This window comes from Lissotriton helveticus, chromosome 2_1 (assembly GCF_964261635.1).
Source record: "Lissotriton helveticus chromosome 2_1, aLisHel1.1, whole genome shotgun sequence".
Taxonomy (NCBI): Eukaryota; Metazoa; Chordata; class Amphibia; order Caudata; family Salamandridae; genus Lissotriton; species Lissotriton helveticus.
Window position 1 is genome coordinate 1,121,673,980 of NC_136059.1, and position 20,811 is coordinate 1,121,694,790.

Below are 20,811 nucleotides of genomic sequence, written 5' to 3' on the forward strand. Positions count from 1 at the left end.
ATAGAAGATCCACCCGAAGGAGCAACCTGATCGGAGAACCGATGGCCATGCTCACCAAGCTCAGGATACCAGATTCTCTGTGCCCAGTCCAGAGCCACAAGGATGACTTGGGCCCGGTCGTTTCTGATTTTCTTGAGAACTCTGGGCAGGAGAGGTATGAGCAGAAAGGAGGCCTGAGCTCCACTCAAGATGAAACACGTCTCCGACTGAAAGCAGCCTTAGAAACTCCAGCACACAGAACTGCTCACACTGCATGTTCTCAGCGATGGCGCGCAGATCTAACCAAGGCTCTCTCCACTGCTGAAAGAGACCTTGCACCACCTCGAGATGGAGACGCCATTCGTGATCTGCTAGGCACCTTCGGCTGAGTTAGTTTGATCTGAAGTTTAGAGAACCCGCCAGATATTGAACCACCAGGGATATGCCCTGCTGTTGCAGCCATGTCGAAACAAACAGGCCACCATGACAAAGGGTCCACAACCCCACCACACCCTGCTTGTTGCATTACCACATTGCGGGGATGTTGTCCATGAACACTTGCACTGGTCTTCCCTTGAAGGAGGGTAGAAAGGCTTTCAATGCCAATCGGATCACTCGGAGCACTAACAGATTGATGTGGAGTCCGGATTCCACCAGATACCAGAGTCCTCTGATCGCCACCTCTCCCAGATGGTTGCCCCATACCAGGAGTGACGCATCTGTCACTACTGTCAGATCTGGCTGGGGAAGGGAGAGGAGTCTGTCACAGGCCCAATCGCGTTTCGTAAGCCACCACTGCAGGCCCTTTGCAGTTCCCTCCGAGATCTGGACCATGTCGGAGAGATTCCCCTGATGCTGTGCCCACTGGAACTTCAGATCGCGCTGCAGATCCTACATATGCCAACAGGCATGTGTAACAAGCAGGATGCAGGAAGCCATGAGATCCAGGAGTCTCAGAGTCAGTCTCCTCGAAATCCAGGATAGAGTCTGAAACATCGGTATCATAGCCTGAATATCCTGGAATCGCCGTTTGGGAGGATAGGCTAGAAACTGCACTGTGTACAAAACAGCTTCGATGAAAGGGAGAGTCTGAGAGGGAGTAAGGTGTGACTTTGGTACGTTGATAGTACACCCCAGCAAATGCAGGAGGTCCACCGTAGTCTGGAGGTGGGGGACGACAGCCAAGGGCGAGCCTGCCTTCAACAGCCAGTCCTCGAGATAGGGGAAGCCTGGCACCTCTGACCTCAGCAGATGAGCTACAACCAGCGGCATCCACTTAGTGAACAATCGAGGGGCACTGGTGAGGCCAGAAAGCAGCACAGCAAAAGGAAAATGTTTGTGGCCCACCATTAACTGCAAGAAACACCTGTGGGCAGGCAGGAAGGGAATGTAGAAATAAACATCATGCAAGTCCAACACCACTATACAATCTCTAGGGTCCAGGGCAGACAGGACCTGAGCTAGAGTGAGCATCTTTAATTCCTCCTTCTTGAGGAAGAATTTGAGAGAGCTCAGATCGAAAGAAAAGAGGAAGGCCTCCGTCCTTCGTTGGCACCAGAAAGTAGCTAGAAGAGCAAACACAACCTACTTCTGGCATCAACACTATCTCTATGGCCCATTTGACCAAAACAGCTGTCACTTCCTGGCAGAGAAGAGATAGGTGGTCCTCCGTCAGCCCGTTGTAAGTGGGTTACGTGGAGGAAGGGGTAGTCTCAAAGAGGAGGGAGAAGCCCCTTTGGGCAATCTGCAAACCCCACCTGTCCGATGTTATGAACTGCCAGTGAGCAGATGATAGCGAATCCTGCCACCGACTGGGTGCCCATGATGATAAGTGGGCCGACTAGGAGGGTTTGAAGGCTGCGGCTTGCAGGGGACTGGTTCTCCACCATGCAAACTCTCTTGAACAACTACATATGCGCAAAAGGCCCTCCTAGAGTTTACCACAAGAAATGCATAAAATCAATGTTTTATCGGGGAATGGGTAGAGTGGATGTGAAATTATACTATTAGGCTTATCAATGGTTCCCATTTATGACTGGATCTTTGGAAACCAGATCCAGCAACCCAGCTGGACATTGATACTCTTGATACCTGCGGATGTTGATCCATACTGTATGGGTCTAGTGTTTTCCACGTGCTACCTCCAGTGATGGCTGTCCACCTGGAGTGCTGGCACCTTGCTCTGAGACAGATTAGATGGGAGGGAAAACCAAAGAAGGAAACGCCTGTATGGTATGGAACCTGGCCCAAGAGGTCTCGGGGCTACAGGGATTAAGGGTTTGGGATAACATTGGGATCTCCAATATTGGATATGTTTGGGCTTCTGATGACATGCTGTCATATGCGCAACTGACAGAGGAATTTGGGCTCCATAAATCGCATTTCTTTCTTTATTTAGAATTTAGGCCTGCACTAGATGTTTACAGGAACAGGCTTTCAGATTTCAGCCCTCTAGAATGCAAAATCACAATGGAACCCATACTAGAAAAGAGAATTTCAACATACCAGACCCCTACAGGAGGTTGAAGGTAAAGTGGGGGCGTGATTTGGACGGGGGAAGGATAGCCTGATGAATGGAATGGGGCACGCATGGCAGCCAGGACCCTAATAATCCCCGTCTGATTGCACCTCATCCAGTTCAAGTATTTCCATAGGGTTTACTTTACCCCGGAGACATTATGGAGCATGGGCTTAAACCCCCAACCACACTTGCTGACACTGCAAAATGGATAAAGGCACCTTCCTACATATAGCTGGGGGTGTATGATTATTCAGAGATACTTGGCTCAAAGGTTTTCTACATTGGAGGCAGTGGTTGGCTTTCCCTTTGACAGAGACTGGCACTTGGAGCTATACCCAGGATAGCATGGCAAAACAGAACACAAGCATGTACATTGGACTTGGATGGATGGTAGCCAAAGGGATATAACACAACACTGGTGCTCTGTTAAGGCCCCCCAGTTCTTTGAATCGCTGAGGAGTATAGAATATTGCCCTACTGCTGAAGACTTGGTCTATAGGTTCATGGGTTGCCTCCAAAAACATGCAAAGATTTGGTGCTACTGGTGGAAAGATCTGGAAACTGTCGGGCCAATGTTGGGCTCTACCAAACACAAGACTCACCATGTCTGCGCTGCAGACTCTGAATAGTAAATTCTCAGACCATAAGTCTCACAGAGATGTGCTGAAAATCTGTGTATGTAATGTAGTGCTCGCCGTGTGCCGTGGTGTGCACAGTTGTTACATTTGGGGGAAGAATGAGGAGGATTAAGGATCCATAAAAAATGTTTTAAAAGATGTTTAAAAAAAGAGAAGGGTTCAAAGATTTGTTTTAAGGTAGCATGGCCTGAGGTCATACAGACAATCGGAGGGAGAGAGTTCAAAATTCTTGAGGCGCTTGTGGAGATTGGCTGGCTTGTGAATCACTCATGTTTGAAGGTGGGAGGGTTCAAGAGAAGGGATTAGCATTTCTTGAACCTTGTTTTGCAGACAAACTGTTACATTTTTCAGTTAGGTACACAGGAGTGCAGAGTCTTATGTGTAATGCAGGTAGTTTTAAATTGGGCTCTCGCACCTACAGGCAGCCAGTAGAGGGATAGCAGTATAGGAGTGATGTGGTCAAATTTCTTGTGATGGGTAACAAAGTGGGCCACAGCATGCGTAACTGTTCTGAGTGGACCTAATTAAACTCTGGGGATGCCAGATAGGAGTGAGATCCCATAGTCAAGCCTGAAAGGAACCCACACCTGTACAACTAATTTGAAGTCCTGTTCTAGGATAAGCTGCCTGAAACCACAGAGTTTAGATTTAGTTTAAACCGAGCGCTCATGGCATGGCTGCGATCTGACAGTTGAGGGGGCTGTCAAGGCTTCAGATCGAGCAGAGGAATGGAGACAGCCATACTAGATTTCCTACACAAAGGAGAAACAGTGTTCCTTATGTTATTTGACGACTCTGTGGCCATCAATACCATGGATCAGGATATCCTGGTTTTCAGAGTTGGTGGGGGACTTGGGACAGCCAAAAAGTGGTTATGATCCTTTCTGTCAGATAAAGCAGTCTACACATACCTTGGTTATATACCATCACCCAAAGCCATTGTATTTGGAGTTCTACAGGAATCCCTGCTAGTCTCCATTTTTGTTCAACAAATAAGTCAAACCTCTGTCTGATTTTTTTTGTTGGCAAGCAAATCCTGGTTGGATAACTATGTCAATGACAATGAGGTGGGAGTGGATCCTGAATTTGAATATAGACTACAGAATATTGTGGGATACTAGTAACGTATGACTAAATAAAGGTGGATGGCGCACAGCTTAGGGGTTTGTATTTTTAAATTTTAAGCGTGGTTTTACTTTTGGAAGGTAAGCAGGTCGGGTGCTCCGCCAAGTGACGTGTCCGTCCTAGGCACGTCTTTAGATAATTCTTGGTGATGTGGCACCGTACGTATACGGTGTCATCCCTGGATAGTGGGCACTCCTTAGGTTCTTGTGATTTAAATTGTTCGTTTATTTTACATCATCATTGTGTTTCATGATAACTTTTCATGGTGTCAAACGATGTTTCAATCATTCATAAGGGTATTTAAATCCAGTTGCTCCAATGCATTTCGGGCAAAGCGTGCCCTTCATCTGGGAGCTTTCGGTGTGTTACTGGCTTCTGCTTCGGTCGTGGGTGTCAGTTTCTCTGCGTGAGCGTCGTTAAAGGAAGTGATCTTCCTTTAACGACGCTCACGCATAGAAACTTTTGCCCGAAATGCATTGGAGCAACTGGATTTAAATACCCTTATGAATGATTGAAACATCGTTTGACACCATGAAAAGTTATCATGAAACACAATGATGATGTAAAATAAACGAACAATTTAAATCACACTGGAGTCTTGTTTCACAAGAACCTAAGGAGTGCCCACTATCCAGGGATGACACCTTATACGTACGGTGCCACATCACCAAGAATACTAGTAACGTAGACAGAATATTGAGGGACAAATATCCAAAGGTATGTATAGATTTTCTATATCTAGCTCCACATATATGTACCTTGACAAAATATATACTGCCATAATACAGAAACGTGAAGTAACAAGTAGTAAAACTATACTTGTATATTCAGGAGTACAAACTTCAGGTAGTGTCTAAAACGTGCCAGAAACAGGTGTAATTGGTTCTAATATAACAGCAGAGTTCCTCTGCACCATGCAGAATTGGTTGGATGCTAAAACTCAGCCGTAAGAAGTTTTTGTTGGTTAGTCCAGACACCCCCAGGGAAACTGATAAAGTAACACTAGCCACTTTAAACAAGCATTTGCAATGCAATAGGTCTCGCATTTGCGAGAGTTTGAGCTAATGGCATTGTAAATGACAATGCCTTTTATTTATCGGTTTGTAAAAACCAACACATGAATAAAAAAGGCATTGTCATTTACAATGCCATTAGTTCAAACTCTCGTAAATGCGAGACCTATTGCATTGCAAATGCTTGTTTGATAATCCCCTGTGTAACTTAATTGGTTCTATTGTAAAGTGGCTCTGACACCTTTGGGTATTTATTTATTTTTGAAATTTGTAAAGCGCAAAAAATTCGCTTGGGCGTCTCGGCGCTAAAGTTCGTGGTATATAAAACTGCACTAAATAAATTAATAAATAAATAAATCTTCCATTAATGTCAATGTCACTTTACCATTAAGAAGCCTAGCAGCTCAAGGACAATAACTGCAGCCTGACGCTAAGGCGCCGCCCCATGTGCGGGCTAAATTAAACCAAAAATAGGCACCGGCTAACTGAATATTTTTTCTCAGAATGGGAATATCGCCCATTTGTTTGGGAAATAAGTAAATCTGGAAACTCACACACCGCCTCTCACAAGCGACCGGAAGATATGTTTAGTAGACGTCTAGGGTGAGACCAGAAGTGATGTGCCCCAGGAACTGTTGACAGTCTGGCCGAGCCTGGCTGCTAAGTTTCACATGATGGCTGCGGCGGTGAGAGTCTTGCAGGCAGGAGCCGAGGCAGCCTCTGGAAGGATGAGATGACAAGCGGGAGGAGGAAGGTATTTCCAAGCCACTATTACACCTCCTTTTGTCCCACTCCTGCTGTGGGCGAGCTACTGGGGCTGCTCGAGTTAGATGCCGGGCTCAGCTCGAGGGGCTCTTCTAACCTCCAGCCAAGGTTTCACTGGAGGCGATGTGACTCAGTGGCTACAGCTCCAGCCATATAAAACGGAGAGCCAGGTTCCAATTCGGCTTCCGCTCACCATCCTGTGAGATCAGGCAACTCTCCCTTTGCTCAAGGAAAACAAGCATTGGCCACGCGGCAGTAAAGCAGCGCGGCCGTGAACGCGATCATCTACATTTTTTTAAGCGCACGCCTCGCGCCAGTAGGGGGATGGGGCCTGCACGATTCCCTTGCGGGAGCGTGCGACCAAATGGTGCAATGCAACGCGTGCACGTTTTTAGGTCTCACCTATGCAACGCGAAGCTGTGGCGATGGCTACAGGTCTGTCCTATGCAGCGCATGCGCGCTACGTAGGCGAGACCCAAAAAAAGTGGAGAAGTTATTGCCTTGAAGAAGACAGATAAAACTATATATGGCAGCAGGTTGTCTTTGGACTGTCAAGTTAATGCTGGGATTTCCTCAACTTGCTATTACCTGAAAATAAGGAGATGCGTTCACACCTTACTGGATGAACAACTCAGGAACAAACATATTATCAAACACCAGTGGTGCCATTTTGATCAATCATTATGAACGGATTTAGAATTTTGAAAAATGACCAGACTCACTCGGTCTCTAGTTTAAATTACATTACCAAATTAGTGTGTAAACACAAATCTTTTTTAAAATTAAATATATGATACGACTCAAATCAGTAATTAGAAAAAAACACAAACTTTAGTATTTTTGAAATTCACATAAATTACACAGAAAATATAAAAGTGATAGAGGAATATATGCGTAAGTGCTCAACACAAATTGCGGTACAGCCATAAGATGGTATTGCATTTTAATGAGTATAAATGGTGATGTTGGTATGTGCAAACTGGGTGTATTAGCTCCTTAACCCCACCTAAGCTTGGGTTTATCAATGATCATCCTAGATAGTGGATCATAAGGATAAATGTATTTACTATATTTATTCCATAAATGTGTTTATTGCTTTTATCCAAGTTGCCTCTTTCGTGTTTGTACTTCAATGGAAGCTTTGCTTTCCTCTCTCAATTCTTTGCCCATCATCTGAAGTTTTGTCAAGTATGTCATGCAGAATCAGATCACTTATGTTCATTGGGTTCCGCACATGCATCTTTAGTTTATACATAGCAAAAAGAATGTGGGAGTACACTGCCTCACATCCCAGCTCTCCGTTCGCCCCAATGCATGCAGTACATTATAAAATGTACTTCAGTGACAGTTTTTGACCCTGTGTATCTCTAGATATGTGTTTCAGGATAGTTGTCCTTCTTCAGCAGAGAGCAACATATTGTTCTGGGGGTGCTGGGAATTCTACCCAAAGTCTTCTCAGGTCTTTGGGTGCAGGTGCATCAGCCAGAGCTCATCAGCTCATTAGCTCAAGAGAACTGAGAAGACTTAAGGCAGCATATCCAGCACCCCAAAAATGACTTATTGCTCTCTACTGATTAAGGAATTAATCCAGAAACACGTGTCTAAAGTTACACTGCACAGGCTGCACAAACAAGGGTAAAAACGTAAAGACTACTACTGATGTGTTATCATGCCCTGCATCTACCATGATGCATTGGGGCAAATTGAGTGATGGAATGTGAGGCAGTGTGCTCCCATCCAACTTCAATTTATACATAGAATTGAGTTTATCATTAGAAAACGAACATAATAGATGTGATTCGGCAAGATAAATAGTTCATCTATTAAACTTGATGATAAGCAAAAAAGTTAGGAAAGTGAGTGAGGAAAGTAATACTTCTATGGAAGCTTTGTACTAAAGGGAATCTGTGTGAACAAGCCACCATTGGAGCACATTTACAATGGTGGAAGCACTCAGTCCATCAAAACGTGTGCAGACCAAAAATGAAGCCTAGAGCTTCCTCTTGCTCAGGAGGGCAGAAGAGTCTGAATGCTCCTGTAGTGCAACTGATAATGACATAACATCCCCTTGTAAACATCCTGCCAGTGAATGTCTTTCATATGGCCCAGTCCAACCTTCAGTTGATAAGATAACCTCATTCACCGCATTCTTATAACAAACCTGTGAACAAACATCTTCCTCATATCGAACCATTCATGCATGATCAGTTCCTTAACTATTTTGTGCAACATTTGTTTTTGAGTTATGGGATATTTAAAGTGTTGCAACAGTACCAAGAAGTACTGAAATCCGTATTCTCTTTCCAGGAGATCCAGGATAGAATTCAAGTAACTCACCACTACATCCAGATCTTGATTATGCACCACCTTCCTCTTGGGGTCCAGTTACACTAGCTATGTCCCCTTTTTGTTGTACTTGGTTCAATAGAATGAAGGAGAAGACAACAAGGATAAAGGAGGTGACTGTCTTGACCTTTTCTTGGCAAGATCTTTTGATTCTCAGAAGCTCCATTATCATCATCCTCAGACCATCTGCTGACATCGCAGGTAAGGACTGCAAGTAAAATGGACTCTGCTCCCCACTGCCACAGCCCGTTTACCCAATAGAAAAGCTTATGTTTTCTACTCAATATTCAAGGAAAACCAGCACTTACTTCTTAACATGTTTAATTTGATATTCCATTTTTCAGAAAACGTAGATCAGAGACAGCTCATTAACCACCAGCATTTATTGGGATGCCACAAGTGAAAAAAGCCTCTTAATTTGGTTTTTACTTTTGCTGACACAAACAAGTGTGGTGACATAAGTGCTCGTTATAGAGAGACTATTATTCCATGGTGTCTTCACCACCACCCTGCCTGGATCCACAATCAACACAGCCAACCCTTGGCCAGCGGGGGATTCCAGCTGAAATTATAGCAGGCAGCAAAGACAAGCCCCAGCCTGTTCACTAGGCCTATCAAGGAGGACCTGTCAAAAGCCTCCAGGTGATGTGGGAAACCCTTCTTCCTATTCTTAGGCCTAGCATGACCCTTGTGGAAGTGATCTGAGATTAAAAAAAATATTCAAAGCACCAAGTAGGTCTCTCCCGCAAAATCCACTAGCACCCTGGTAAATTCAGACATTTCTATAAAAGAAGACCATCGCATCTCTAGAGTTTGCACAAATAGTCTGTTAAAGTAGACCAAACAAATAGAGGATGGCAGAGTAGGTCTGCTTTTTTACGCACAGGTTTAAGTTGGGTGGGTCATGCTGGGTCTCAGACCCAGAAAATTAAAAACGGACTGTGAAACGGGTGCCTATTAGGACCTATGTTCATGTCCATAACCTTACTGGCAAAAACACCTGATCTTTTGATCAAGAATGACTGTAAAAATCTTAAGTTAAGTCATATCATCAATGCAGTCCTAGGTGAAATTTCACGTTTTACTTCGTTTTGCATTGAGTATTTGGTATTTCCAAAAGTTGTGTTTTTGTAGTATTATTTCATGGAACATACAACTCTTCTTGTATAGTACATTCTGAGAACTAAGTCGCATATAGATGCCAGGGTGAGTTAAGTTTATGGGTGAGTGTTCATGACGGGGCGCAATTGAGGACCTGAGGATGAAGGCAGTGTGAATTTCAGACAGTGAATGTCACTGGGTCATAAAGGTGTTTAGAGTACATGCTCATCCCATCACTGGCTTCTAGCACAGAGCGATGTGCCAGTAGGAATCACAATTTGGCGATTTATCAAATGGTGCTAAAGCAACCTAAAAAATGCTTTTCCTAAGGAAACATGGTCCTAACTATAACTACCCGGTGGTGATTGCTTCTGACCTCCTGTTTTTGACTGTGTGCTGCATTTCGTTTTTGCTGGTTTTAGAACTCTGGGCACTTTACCACTGCTGATCAGTGAAACTGCAAGTGCTACCTGAGTAAATTGCGATTGTTTATCCATGACTGGCATATTTGATTTACTGGTAAGTACCTAGTAAAGTGCACTATGTTTGCCCAGGGCCTGTAATTCAAATGCTACTAGTGGGCCTGGAGCACTGATTGTGACACCCACACAAGTAGCCCTGCAACCATGTCTCAGGCCTGTCACAGCACAGTCTGTGAGCGCAGTTTTAAACTGCCATGTTGACCTGGCAAGTGCGCTTACTTGCCAGGCCCAGACCTTCCCTTATACTACATGTAAGGCACCTCTAAGGTAGGCCCAAGTAAGCCCCATGTGCAGGGTGCAGTGTATTTAAAAGGTAGGACAAGTACTGTGTGTTTTACATGTCCTGATAGTGAAATACTGCTAATTTTGTTTTTCATTATTGTAATGACTATTTCTCCCACAGGTTATAGAATTGGAGCAGCCTTGTGACATCTTACAAGTGTAACTTCCAATTGGGAAGAGATAGAGATTTGGCGTTTGGGGTCCCTAAACGTACAATTTAAAAATACATCTATTAGCGAAGTTGGTTTTTAAATTGCGTGTTTCAAAATGCCACTTTTAGAAAGTGGGCACTTTCTTCCTTTACCATTCTGTGCCTCTGCCTGACAGTGGAATCCACGTCTGGGGTTGTGGGGTGGGTGGAGGTAGGGGGGTGACAGTTGGGCTGTTTGTGCATTCACTCTAGATAGTCACACAAAGGGAGCTGTGGTGTGCCTTGCATATCCTGATGAGCCATCATCAGGCAGATGGGCCCTCCTAAGCTAGAGTGATGGGAGGAGATGTCGCTGACACCTGAACAGGGCAGTGTCTGTCCTCACACAAATCTGTCTCCACTCCCCTCTAGTATGTCTGGTGCCAGGTCAGAAAAAGGCAGGGTCTTGTGCACTACAGAGACTTTCCTTTGAAGTTTGCCTACTTCAAAGGCAGAAAATAGTATAAGTACTGGAGCTGTGAATACTTCGGGACTAAGAGGACATTCTGCCAAGAAGAAGAGCTGGAGAAGCTGTCAGGAGGGACTACAACTTTGCTGTGTGCTTTGCAGTGTTGGCCTGCTGCTTCTGTCTTTGGCAGAGAAATGACTCAACTTTGCTTTCTACATCCTGCTTGCCAAGGTTCTCCAAGGGCTTGTGTGCGCTTGCCTCCTGTTAAGAAATCACAGGGCCATCAAATACCTCACCTGCAGCCCCTGAACGCCTCAGCTGGGATATCTGACCTGCTAAGTGGTGCCAAATCCACTTATTAACCTTTGGAAGTGGCTTTGCTGCAAAGGACTGAAGAAAATCCAAGCATCAACATTTAGTGCCTGTTTTTCCTGATGGTGCAGCGCCGTGCAGCTGAAAAACCAACGCAGAGCCATGATAGAACCAACACTGGTGCCATGCAACTAGGGCCCTGAAAGGGGATGACCTTAACCCTAGATATTGGTTCGCAGAACGGGGAGGATGGGTGGGTCGGTAAGGAATCTATCACTAATTAATGTCTCTTACAGATATATCGTTACACAAGTAGTAACTTGTGCATCTGAAAGAGACACGTTAGTGATAGATTCCCTACCTTAGAATAAATACCCCAGCAATACCAACCCCGGTGGTGGATCTGAGAACCAATAATCACACCAGAGGGGGGAGGAGCTACGTCAGCAAACAAGATGACTGCTTAGGCTCCCGGCTCTGCCGACCTCCGTATCCCGCCACAATATCCAGTACATTATCCTGATTTTACGCCTAGCCTCTGTGTGCATGAACTATTCCGCACTCCGATGGTGAAATCCGGGAACTTTTATCGGCTGGTTTGACGAAGTTCCATCGAGTTGAAGATTGTGGCCTACTCCAGCGGTGAAGCCGGGGCCTCGAGTACTTTCACAGCCGGGCTGCAGTGCAACAACATCGGCCGGGGGACCCAGGCTGGGTCCGGTCAATCGGAGTGGAGGCTTTGTTTAAGCCCGAATTTGGCGGCGATCATTTCTATTGCTCAGCATCGATGGAGGAGTGACTCTGCTCGCAGTTGGCTGCGGGTGGGGGTCCCCGTCCCGCGGACCCGGTATTGGGCCCGCGGGGGTCGGTGGGTCGGGGTCTCTGACCTGCGGCCTTAACCGGGTTGACCGTGGCTGCGAATAAAGACTGGTCGCCCTCCGCATCTGCACGTTCGCGATCCTGTTTGTCCCACTGAGGATGCCAGATACACCCGGGGAGGTGATTGTGATTGGTGTCGGGCGTGAGATTATGGATCGAACGGTGCTTGAGCCATCGCTGAGGTCAATATTGGCAGAAATTAGGGCGTTTCATTCACATGTGGATGTCTTATTGTGCAAATTGGACACGCGCCTATCTGAGATGCTCCTGGTGAAACCGGACCCAGCCTTACTGTTGGAACAGCAATCTGCAGCCATTCAAACCACGGCCATTTTGACTCCGTGCGAGAACCCCATGAGGAAGCAAGTATTGAAACCATCGGATGGTGCCCTGGAGGAAGGTGTTCCCGAGGTCGTCAGTGTATTGCCGAACCTTCCACCACTATCGACTTTGGAGGTATCGAAAGGCGTTCCCCTCCCGGAGATTTTTGTTCTTGACTTTCCATTCATTTTGTGGTCGTCTTCTCCTTTCTTGGTGACTTTACGACTCCTGGGCAAGATACATTGGGACTGTCCATCTAGGAGGGAGAGTTATTCTGCGTCTGACGTTCTTGTGGACTCACTGCCTACGAGTCGCCATAGATTGATTCTTGATGACTCCCTTCTCCTCTATTACTCCTTTGTGTGCCTTTGTGTCTCGCTGGGGGGGTTTGTGTGCTGGCTCGGAAGGGCCAAGGTTAAGATCAACTAGGTCGGGACGGGTTGGAGTGGCTTTTACGGGTGTTCGACCTGCAACTGTTTGATCTAAAAGGCTGGGCGGTGTATTGCGGTGCCCCCTAATTTCTTCTATAAGTGTTGTCATACGTTGGTCTTTTAGTGATAGGTGGTGTCTGTTTCTGGCGGGGGGACTGAAGGGGCTGGGAGCCCAAACGGATAAGCCCTCCTCCATTCTTTTTTCCTACTTTTAGGGTTTTAGTTATTAGGGGTGACAGGCACGCTGCTAGTGGGGTTAGGCTGTAGCCATTTGCAGGGGTGCAGGGTGGGGGGTTGGAAAGGGTTTTTTATTTTGCCTTTTTTTATTTCTATGGCCTTTTTCTTTCCTTCCCTTTCTCTTCCTTAAAGGATCAGTATAGCTTGCGAATCATTCGGATTCTTATCGTGTACTTGTATTTAGTGCTTATGCTTTTTATGATATCCTGATTCCCGGGTGGGCAGGCCCTGAGAACTGGCGCTCAACATTGAATGTATATTGTATTGTCGTTTGCACCGATCCATATGCTTTGGCGCCAATGTTCCATTATAGCAGTTCTTACGTGCATAACCTGTCTCTTGCCCTGTCCCCCGTATTCTTCTGTTTGATTGTATGGCATCTGATCCTTTCTTAAATAATAGAAAATGGAACCTCTGTCTCATACTGGGACTCAGTTGTGCATTCTAATACAAGTTCTATCCTGAATCGCTGCCGGACCTCAGGGTTGTCGGCTGATGAGCTGTGTCGTACTGTGATATAGGTGGTCTAATTTTGTTTAGCGGCCGGCCCCTGCGGTTGTAGGCCCATGCTTGTATTTTTCTTGAATGCTATAATAAAGGTTTTTCAAAAAAATAAAAAAATAAATATTAATCACACCAGAAAGTCCTGGAGGACGGAACGGCCAAAGAAGCCATCCCTCCGGACTTGGCTGTCCAGGCAGTAGTGTCTCGCAAACGTGTGCAGAGAGGCCCACGTAGCTGCCTGACAAATGTCCTGCAAGGGCACTCCTCGGCCCAGTGCAGTCGTAGTCGCCGTGGCCAGAGTGGAATGAGCCCTCAGCCCAACAGGGGGTTCCTTCTTAGCCAAGGAGTAACACGCCTGGATGCACAAGATGATCCACCGAGAGATGGTCCGCTTGTGCACCGCCCGTCCCTTCTTAGCACCCACGTAACCAACAAAGAGTTGGTCATCCACCCGGAACTGGCGTGTGCGATCCAGATAGTAAGAGAGCGCACGTTTTGGGTCCAGACGGTGGAGCCTCTCTTCCTCTTTCGAGGGATGCGGAGGCGGAAAGAAGGTGGGCAAGGTGATGGACTGCCCAATGTGGAAGGCCGTGACAACCTTGGGCAGGAAAGAGGGTCTCGTCCGCAACACAACCTTGTCCAGATGGACAGAGAGGAAAGGAGGTGTGGCAGAAAGAGCCTGGAGCTCACTCCCTCTCCTGGCAGAGGTGATGGCAACCAGGAAAGCAGTTTTCAAAGTAAGAAGACGGAGAGGACAGTTATGGAGCGGCTCAAAGAGAGCACACATTAGGTAAGTAAGTACAAGGTTCAAGTCCCACTGGGGCATCACGAAAGGAACTGGAGGAAACATGTGTGTGATGCCCTTCAAAAACCTATTTACAATTGGGGACTTGAACAAAGATGGCTGATCAGGTAGCCTTAAGAAGGGCAGAAAGGTAGCCCTTGATAGCCCAGAGCAGAGCCCTGCTGGGCAAGAGAAAGAAGGAAGAGGAGAACCTCAGAAAGGGGGGCAGCGAGTGGATCCACAGCCTTTGCTGTGCAACATGCCACAAATCTGTTTCACCTGCAGGCGTATACCGACTTTGTGGAGGGACGCCTGGCTACCAGAATGACATTACAGACTTCAGGAGGCAAGTCAAATGGCCTCAACTGTCACCGCTCAATCTCCAAGCTTGTAGGTGGAGACTGGACAGGTTTGGGTGGAGGACCGTCCCCTGCTGCTGTGACAGAAGGTCCTCCTGAAGAGGCAGACGAATCGGGGGATCGACAGACATGCTGAGTAGCTCTGGATACCAATATCTTCGTGCCCAGTCCGGAGCCACAAGGATAACCTGGGCCCGGTCTCGCTGCCTGATCTTCTTCAGCACTCTGGGCAGAAGTGGTATAGGCGGAAAGGCGTACAATAGACCGCAGCTCCACTCGCGACGAAAAGCATCTCCGAGCGAGTGCCGCCTTGGAAATTCCAACGCGCAGAACTGATGACATTGCGCGTTCTCTTCTGTGGCGAATAGATCTAACCAAGGCCCTCCCCACTGCTGAAAGAGACCTTGCGCCACGTCCGAGTTCAGACGCCATTCGTGATCCATCATGCACCGACGGCTGAGTTAGTCCGCCCTGGTATTCAGAGAACCTGCCAGGTGTTGAACCACCAGGGTCATGCCCTGATGTTCCAGCCACTGCCAGAGACGCAGAGCCTCCTGGCATAGTATCCACGACCCCACTCCTCCTGTTTGTTGCAGTACCACATGGCGGTGGTGTTGTCCGTGAACACCTGCACTACACTCCCCCGGACAGAGGGGAGGAATGCCTTCAGTGCAAGTTGGATCGCCCGCAGCTCCAGAAGGTTTATGTGGAGCTGGGACTCCGCCGGAGACCAGAGGCCTCTGATCTCCGCCTCTCCCATGTGGCCCCCCCAGCCCTGGATGGACGCGACCGTCACAACTACGTGCTCCGGTTGGGGTAGGGAGAGGGATCTACCACTGACTCAATCGCGGTCCGTGAGCCACCACTGCAACTGTCTTGCAGTGCCCTCCGAGATCAAGACATGGTCGGACAAGTTGCCCTGATGCTGGGCCCACTGAAACTTCAGGTCCCTCTGCAGAGCCCGCATCCGCCACCGGGCGTGATGCACCAGAAGGATGCAGGAGGCCATCAGTCCCAGAAGCCGCAGCGTCAACCTGACCGAGACACGGGATAAAGGCTGAAAGATCGGAAAAAGAGCCTGAATATCCCAAACCCGCTGTTAGGGAGGATAAACCTGAAACTGCGCTGAGTCTAGAACCGCTCCGATGAAGAGGAGCTTCTGAGAGGGACACAGGTGTGACTTCGGCACATTGATGGAGAACCCCAGCAGGTGCGGGAGATCGGCCGTAGTCTGGAGGTGGCTGACGACTGTCTGGGGCGAGCCCGCCTTCAACAACCAGTCGTCGACATACGGGAAGACTGAAACCCCTAACCTGCGCAGATGAGCTGCGACCACCGCCATCACTTTCGTGAACATCCGTGGGGCGCTGGTAAGGCCGAATGGGAGCACGGTAAACTGAAAGTGCTTGAGGCCTACTGTGAACCACAGGTAACACCGGTGGGCCGGCAGGACGGGGATGTGAAAATAAGCGTCCTGCAAGTCCAACGCTACTATCCAGTCTCCGGGGTCCAGGGCAACTAAGACCTGAGCCAAAGTCCGGATCTTGAATTTCTCCTTCCGGAGGAAGCCGTTGACGTTCCGTAGGTCCAAGATAGTGCGTAGGCCCCCTTTGCCCTTCTTGGGTACCAGAAAGTAGTGGGAGTAACAACCACACCCTACTTCTGGCCCAGGAACGCGCTCGATGGCCCCCTTGGCCAAGAAGGCCATAACTTCCTCTTGCAGAAGTTGCAAGTGATCCCCCGACACACGGTGGAATTGCGGTGGCATGGCTGGAGGGGTCGTCTCGAAGGGGAGGGAGTAGCCCCTTCGGACGATTTGCAGCACCCACCTGTCCGACGTGAGAGTGCGCCAGTGGAAGAGGTGATGGCAAACCCTGCCCCCCACTGGCGTCACATGGGCCTGAAAGCACGGACTAGGAGGGTTTTGAGGCGGGGGCTGCAGGGGAAGGTGTGGACTGGCCTCGCCGTTGTCCCCGACCGCCGCCACGGCGGTTTCCACGGCCGCCACCACGCTGTGTAGCAGTCTGCGGTGCGTGGCTGGCAGCACGTGTGGGACCGCCCCTTCCTTGGCCACAAAAGGAGCGAAAGGCACCCGTTTGCTGGCGTGGGGCCGAGAGGCCCAAGGACTTGGCCGTAGCCCTGGAGTCCTTAAAACGCTCAAGCGCATGGTCTGCCTTGTCGCCGAATAGGCGACGGCCATCAAACGGCATGTCCAGGAGTGTGGCCTGGACATCGGCCGAAAAGTTGGCGGACCTCAATCAGGCGTGGCGTCGAACAGCCACCGTCGTTGCCATCGCTCTGCCCAGTGAGTCCGTGGTATCCAGCCCACACCGGATGGAATAGAGCGCTGCATCTCGACCCTCCGCAAGGGCTTGGGCGAGTTTAGCCCGGGCCTCCTCCGGACATTGTGGCAGCATGTCCGCAACCGTGTCTCACAGGGTGTGGGTGTAGCGGCCCAAGAGGCATGCGGTATTGGCTGACCGCAGTCCCAAGCTCAGGGACGAAACCACTTTCTTTCCGAATTGTTCGTACCTCTTGGATTCCCGATCGGGCAGAGCCATCGGGAATGCGGTCTGGGAAGTGGAGGCTTGGATGACCAGGCTCTCGGGAGTGGGAAGGGTGGACAAAAAGCAAGAGTCGCCCGGGGCCGGGCGGTAGCGTCTGGCCATGTTCCTATCCACAGGCTGACCTGTGGCGGGCTTGGACCAAGTGCCCACAAGAACGTCACACAAGGTCTCATTAAACGGCAGCAGAGGCTCATTGGAGCATGCTTGTGGTTTAAGGACCTCAGTGAGGAGGTTAGTCCTCACGGCCGCGACGGGGAGCGTCAGGCCCAAGGCCTTGGCCGCCCGCGTCAACACTACACTGTAGGCAGCCCCCTCCTCCGTTGCCACGGTGGGAGGGGAGACAAATCCAGTGTCTTGCGAAGTGTCAATTCCACTGGCCTCCCCAAGCTCATATGTCCAGTCCTGTTGAGACTGTCACTCCTGTGCCAGAGGGTCCACAGACCCCTCCCAATCACCCTCGTCACCTATCTCCTGCAATTCAAGATCAACAGATGGGGCCGGTTCGTGGAAATAGAAATCTCCGTATGATGTCGAGAGCGGCGCCCAGCGGCGCCGCTCCCGCGCCGGAACCGAATCGAGGGTAGGATCGAGGACGGCGCCAGTAGGCGGTGCCGGGGGCGACACCCGCAGGGCCGGCGCCGGTAAGGTCGTGAGGTCGACCGGCGACGACCCGGATCCGGAACCGGATCCAGTGGGGGCCTGCAGCGCCGGGACCGAAGTCGCCGGCGGCGTCGGAGCCGAAGCACCCGACCCGCCAGGCCCTCCAGCCGGGACCGTTGGGCCCGTAGGCGCCACGGGACCTGGCGGAAGAGGGACGGACCTCATGGCCATGAGGTACCGCTCTACCTCCTCTTGCGTCGCACCGTGCCCAGGGACCGGAAGGTGTGGGGCAGGTGGCGACGTCCGCGACTCCGTCGGAGCCGCGTGGGTGGTGTCACCCGAACCCCCGGCCGCGTCGGGCGAGCGTCGGGGTGGGTCGGAAGAACGATGACGTCTCTCCGACCTCTCATGCCTCTTACCTGAGGACCTGGATCATGAAGACCGATGCCGACTCTCGGAGCTACGAGGGCTCCGACCCCGCGACCGGTCCCTCGACCTCCTGTGGGACCGGGACCTGAAACGGCGTGGGGCCGACTGCCGGAGCTCCAGTCGCTTGCGGGACCGCTCCCGCCTAGCCTTAGACGTCAGGGCCCGGCAGTCGGAGCAGGTGCGGTCGTCGTGGTCGAGGCCTAGACATTGAAGACACCGGCGATGGGGGTCGGTAACCGACATCAGTCGGCTGCACTTGGAGCAGGGTTTGAACCCGGGCATCCCTACCGGCACCGTAGGAGTCGAAGACTCGAGTAGAAAAATGATCAAAAAGATCAAAAAGTTTAGTCAAAAAATGACTAAGGGGAAGAGCTTCTCTGGATCTGCGCTAGCTGGCGCGGAAAAAAGAAGAACTGACGTCAGCGCACGAGGGCGGCGTCTAAGTACTCCGACGACGTCATTCCGGCACTAATGACGCTGACGACGGCCGCGGAGCCGTGGACGATGCCTGCCGGCGCGCAGGGGTATTGCTACGCAAAATTTTCCGGATGCAGTCTGACGCCTGGGGATATTCTAAGGTAAGGAATCTATCACTAACGTGTCACTTTCAGATACCTCTCCTCGCAGTAAGGAATTGACACATCACCTCCCCTGACAGTAAGGACCCGACACATCACCTCTCCTGCGCTGCAGTAAGGACTCGACGAATCACCTCCCATGGCAGTAAGGAACTGACACATCACCTCCCATGGGAGTAAGGAATCAACTCATTGCTTTGCTATTCCGATGCCTCGTATCTTCTGTACGTGTTTTCATTTTGGATTTTGATGCATTCCAGGAATGTAATGACAAAAGTAACGCATTCAAAGTTTCCTATGGACTGAACTATCTTAAACCTTTTAAAAGTGATATCTTTGCTTGTGTATGTTGGATTTTTGTCGTTTTGGTCTTGTTTGATTCAGATAAATAATGGTTATTTTCTAAACTGGTGTGGTGCCTTTTGTAGTGTTTTCACTGTTTTACTGTGTGTAGCTGTACAAGTGCTTTACACTTTGCCTTCGAGATAATCCTGACTCGTGCCAATCTCCCAAGGAGGTGAGCAGGGGTTATCTTTTGGACAGTGGGTACAGGAGGTCACTATTATCCTCAAAGGAAACATACCTTTCTTGGCGTTTGGGGGGGGGGGGGTTGGGGGGGGGGGGGGGGTTTACTGCTTCCATCTACTGGAGTATTCACAAATGACTGCTAAATACTTCAAATCAGCATTTGATTATCCATGCTGAATTAGAAGCCATCAGGCAGTAGAATGTCACTAGACAGCAGCACAAAATGGAAGTTGAAGGCAACAATCTTATACAAAAATGAAGGTAACAATTCCAACTGACAGAAATACAAACCTCGTGGATAAGAGCCGTCAAAATCTGCTGATAACTTCGTCCCCTGCTGGCCAGAAATCGATTAATTGGTCTGCCATCTTTGTCGGTTTGAATTGGCAAGTCATAGCAAAGCAGCATTCCAGCTACCAATGAAAAAAATGCAAATAAAATATTTAAAGCATATGTACAATAAACCATGATTTGTACAGTCAATAAAAATAAGCATGTGACATTCTATTCCTAAATTTAAATATTTCATACTGTAAAAGCAAACCACAGAAATCTGCATAAGTATAAAGTCAAATTAGAGAGGCTTGTTTTTTTCAGGATGTTTTTTCTTAGCTTGGGCAAAAACAATTGCGTTGCTTGTGGTGACGTGGCAGTCAACAAGTGCATGCAATGTAGTTATTTACATTGCAGATAACTATGGCAGGATTTCCTTAAAGTCTGTTGTTGCTGGGTCGATCAGTCACACATTTCATGGCAGTCCTTATGCCATTAGGTCGGAACCCTTATATTTGGGTTATAACTAAAATAAATAAAACACTGTGATCTTCATTCTAGGAACACTCTGACCATCGTCCCTCATTCAATGTTGACAAGGTGATAAATGGAAAATGCTACCATTGGTACAACTCCTTTTCCAGAACAGTTAAGTATGACCGGCTGGTGATAACTTCTCCTCTCTCTATACTAGCGTTGGTGGCAAAATCACCATGATGGTAAATGTATTGAGAATTAATTACAATAAAATAAGACTAGCACAAAGATAGTATTTATTAATGTCTGAACTACCTGGAGTATCAAAAAAGTAATGAGCATTCAATGCACAGTTAATGACGCTGAAATGCTATTTTGCTATATGGTTCCGGTCACTTCAATTTACACTTATATTTCTGTCCGGTGGGATTTCTCTGTTTGTTTATATCCGGGATAAATAGTTACTACAAGTAGGAGAAAATACCACTGCTGAAAAGCACAAAACAATGTTCTCCCTGGGCTACCACCTGTGGTAAAATACCAGGTTGGTGGAGTTGTAACTTAATACAGGTGGTATTTCTTTCAGAATAAGGCATTGTTATTGTGGGAGTAACATTTTGTCTTCGCCAGGCTCCCACTCTCAAATTATCTACTGTAGCTGGGACCATTCACAAAAGGAAA

General features: G+C 48.5%; 1 protein-coding gene across 1 annotated transcript in view; it reads right to left on the bottom strand.

The window, feature by feature from the left end:
• FOCAD (focadhesin) overlaps window positions 1-20,811 on the bottom strand; it is a 1,210,644-nt gene that overhangs the window by 458,490 nt on the left and 731,343 nt on the right. Inside the window, exon 23 of the mRNA XM_078675948.1 lies at window positions 19,672-19,793. Coding sequence (XP_078532074.1) covers window positions 19,672-19,793 — 122 coding nt within the window. The remainder of the gene's footprint in view (window positions 1-19,671; window positions 19,794-20,811) is intronic.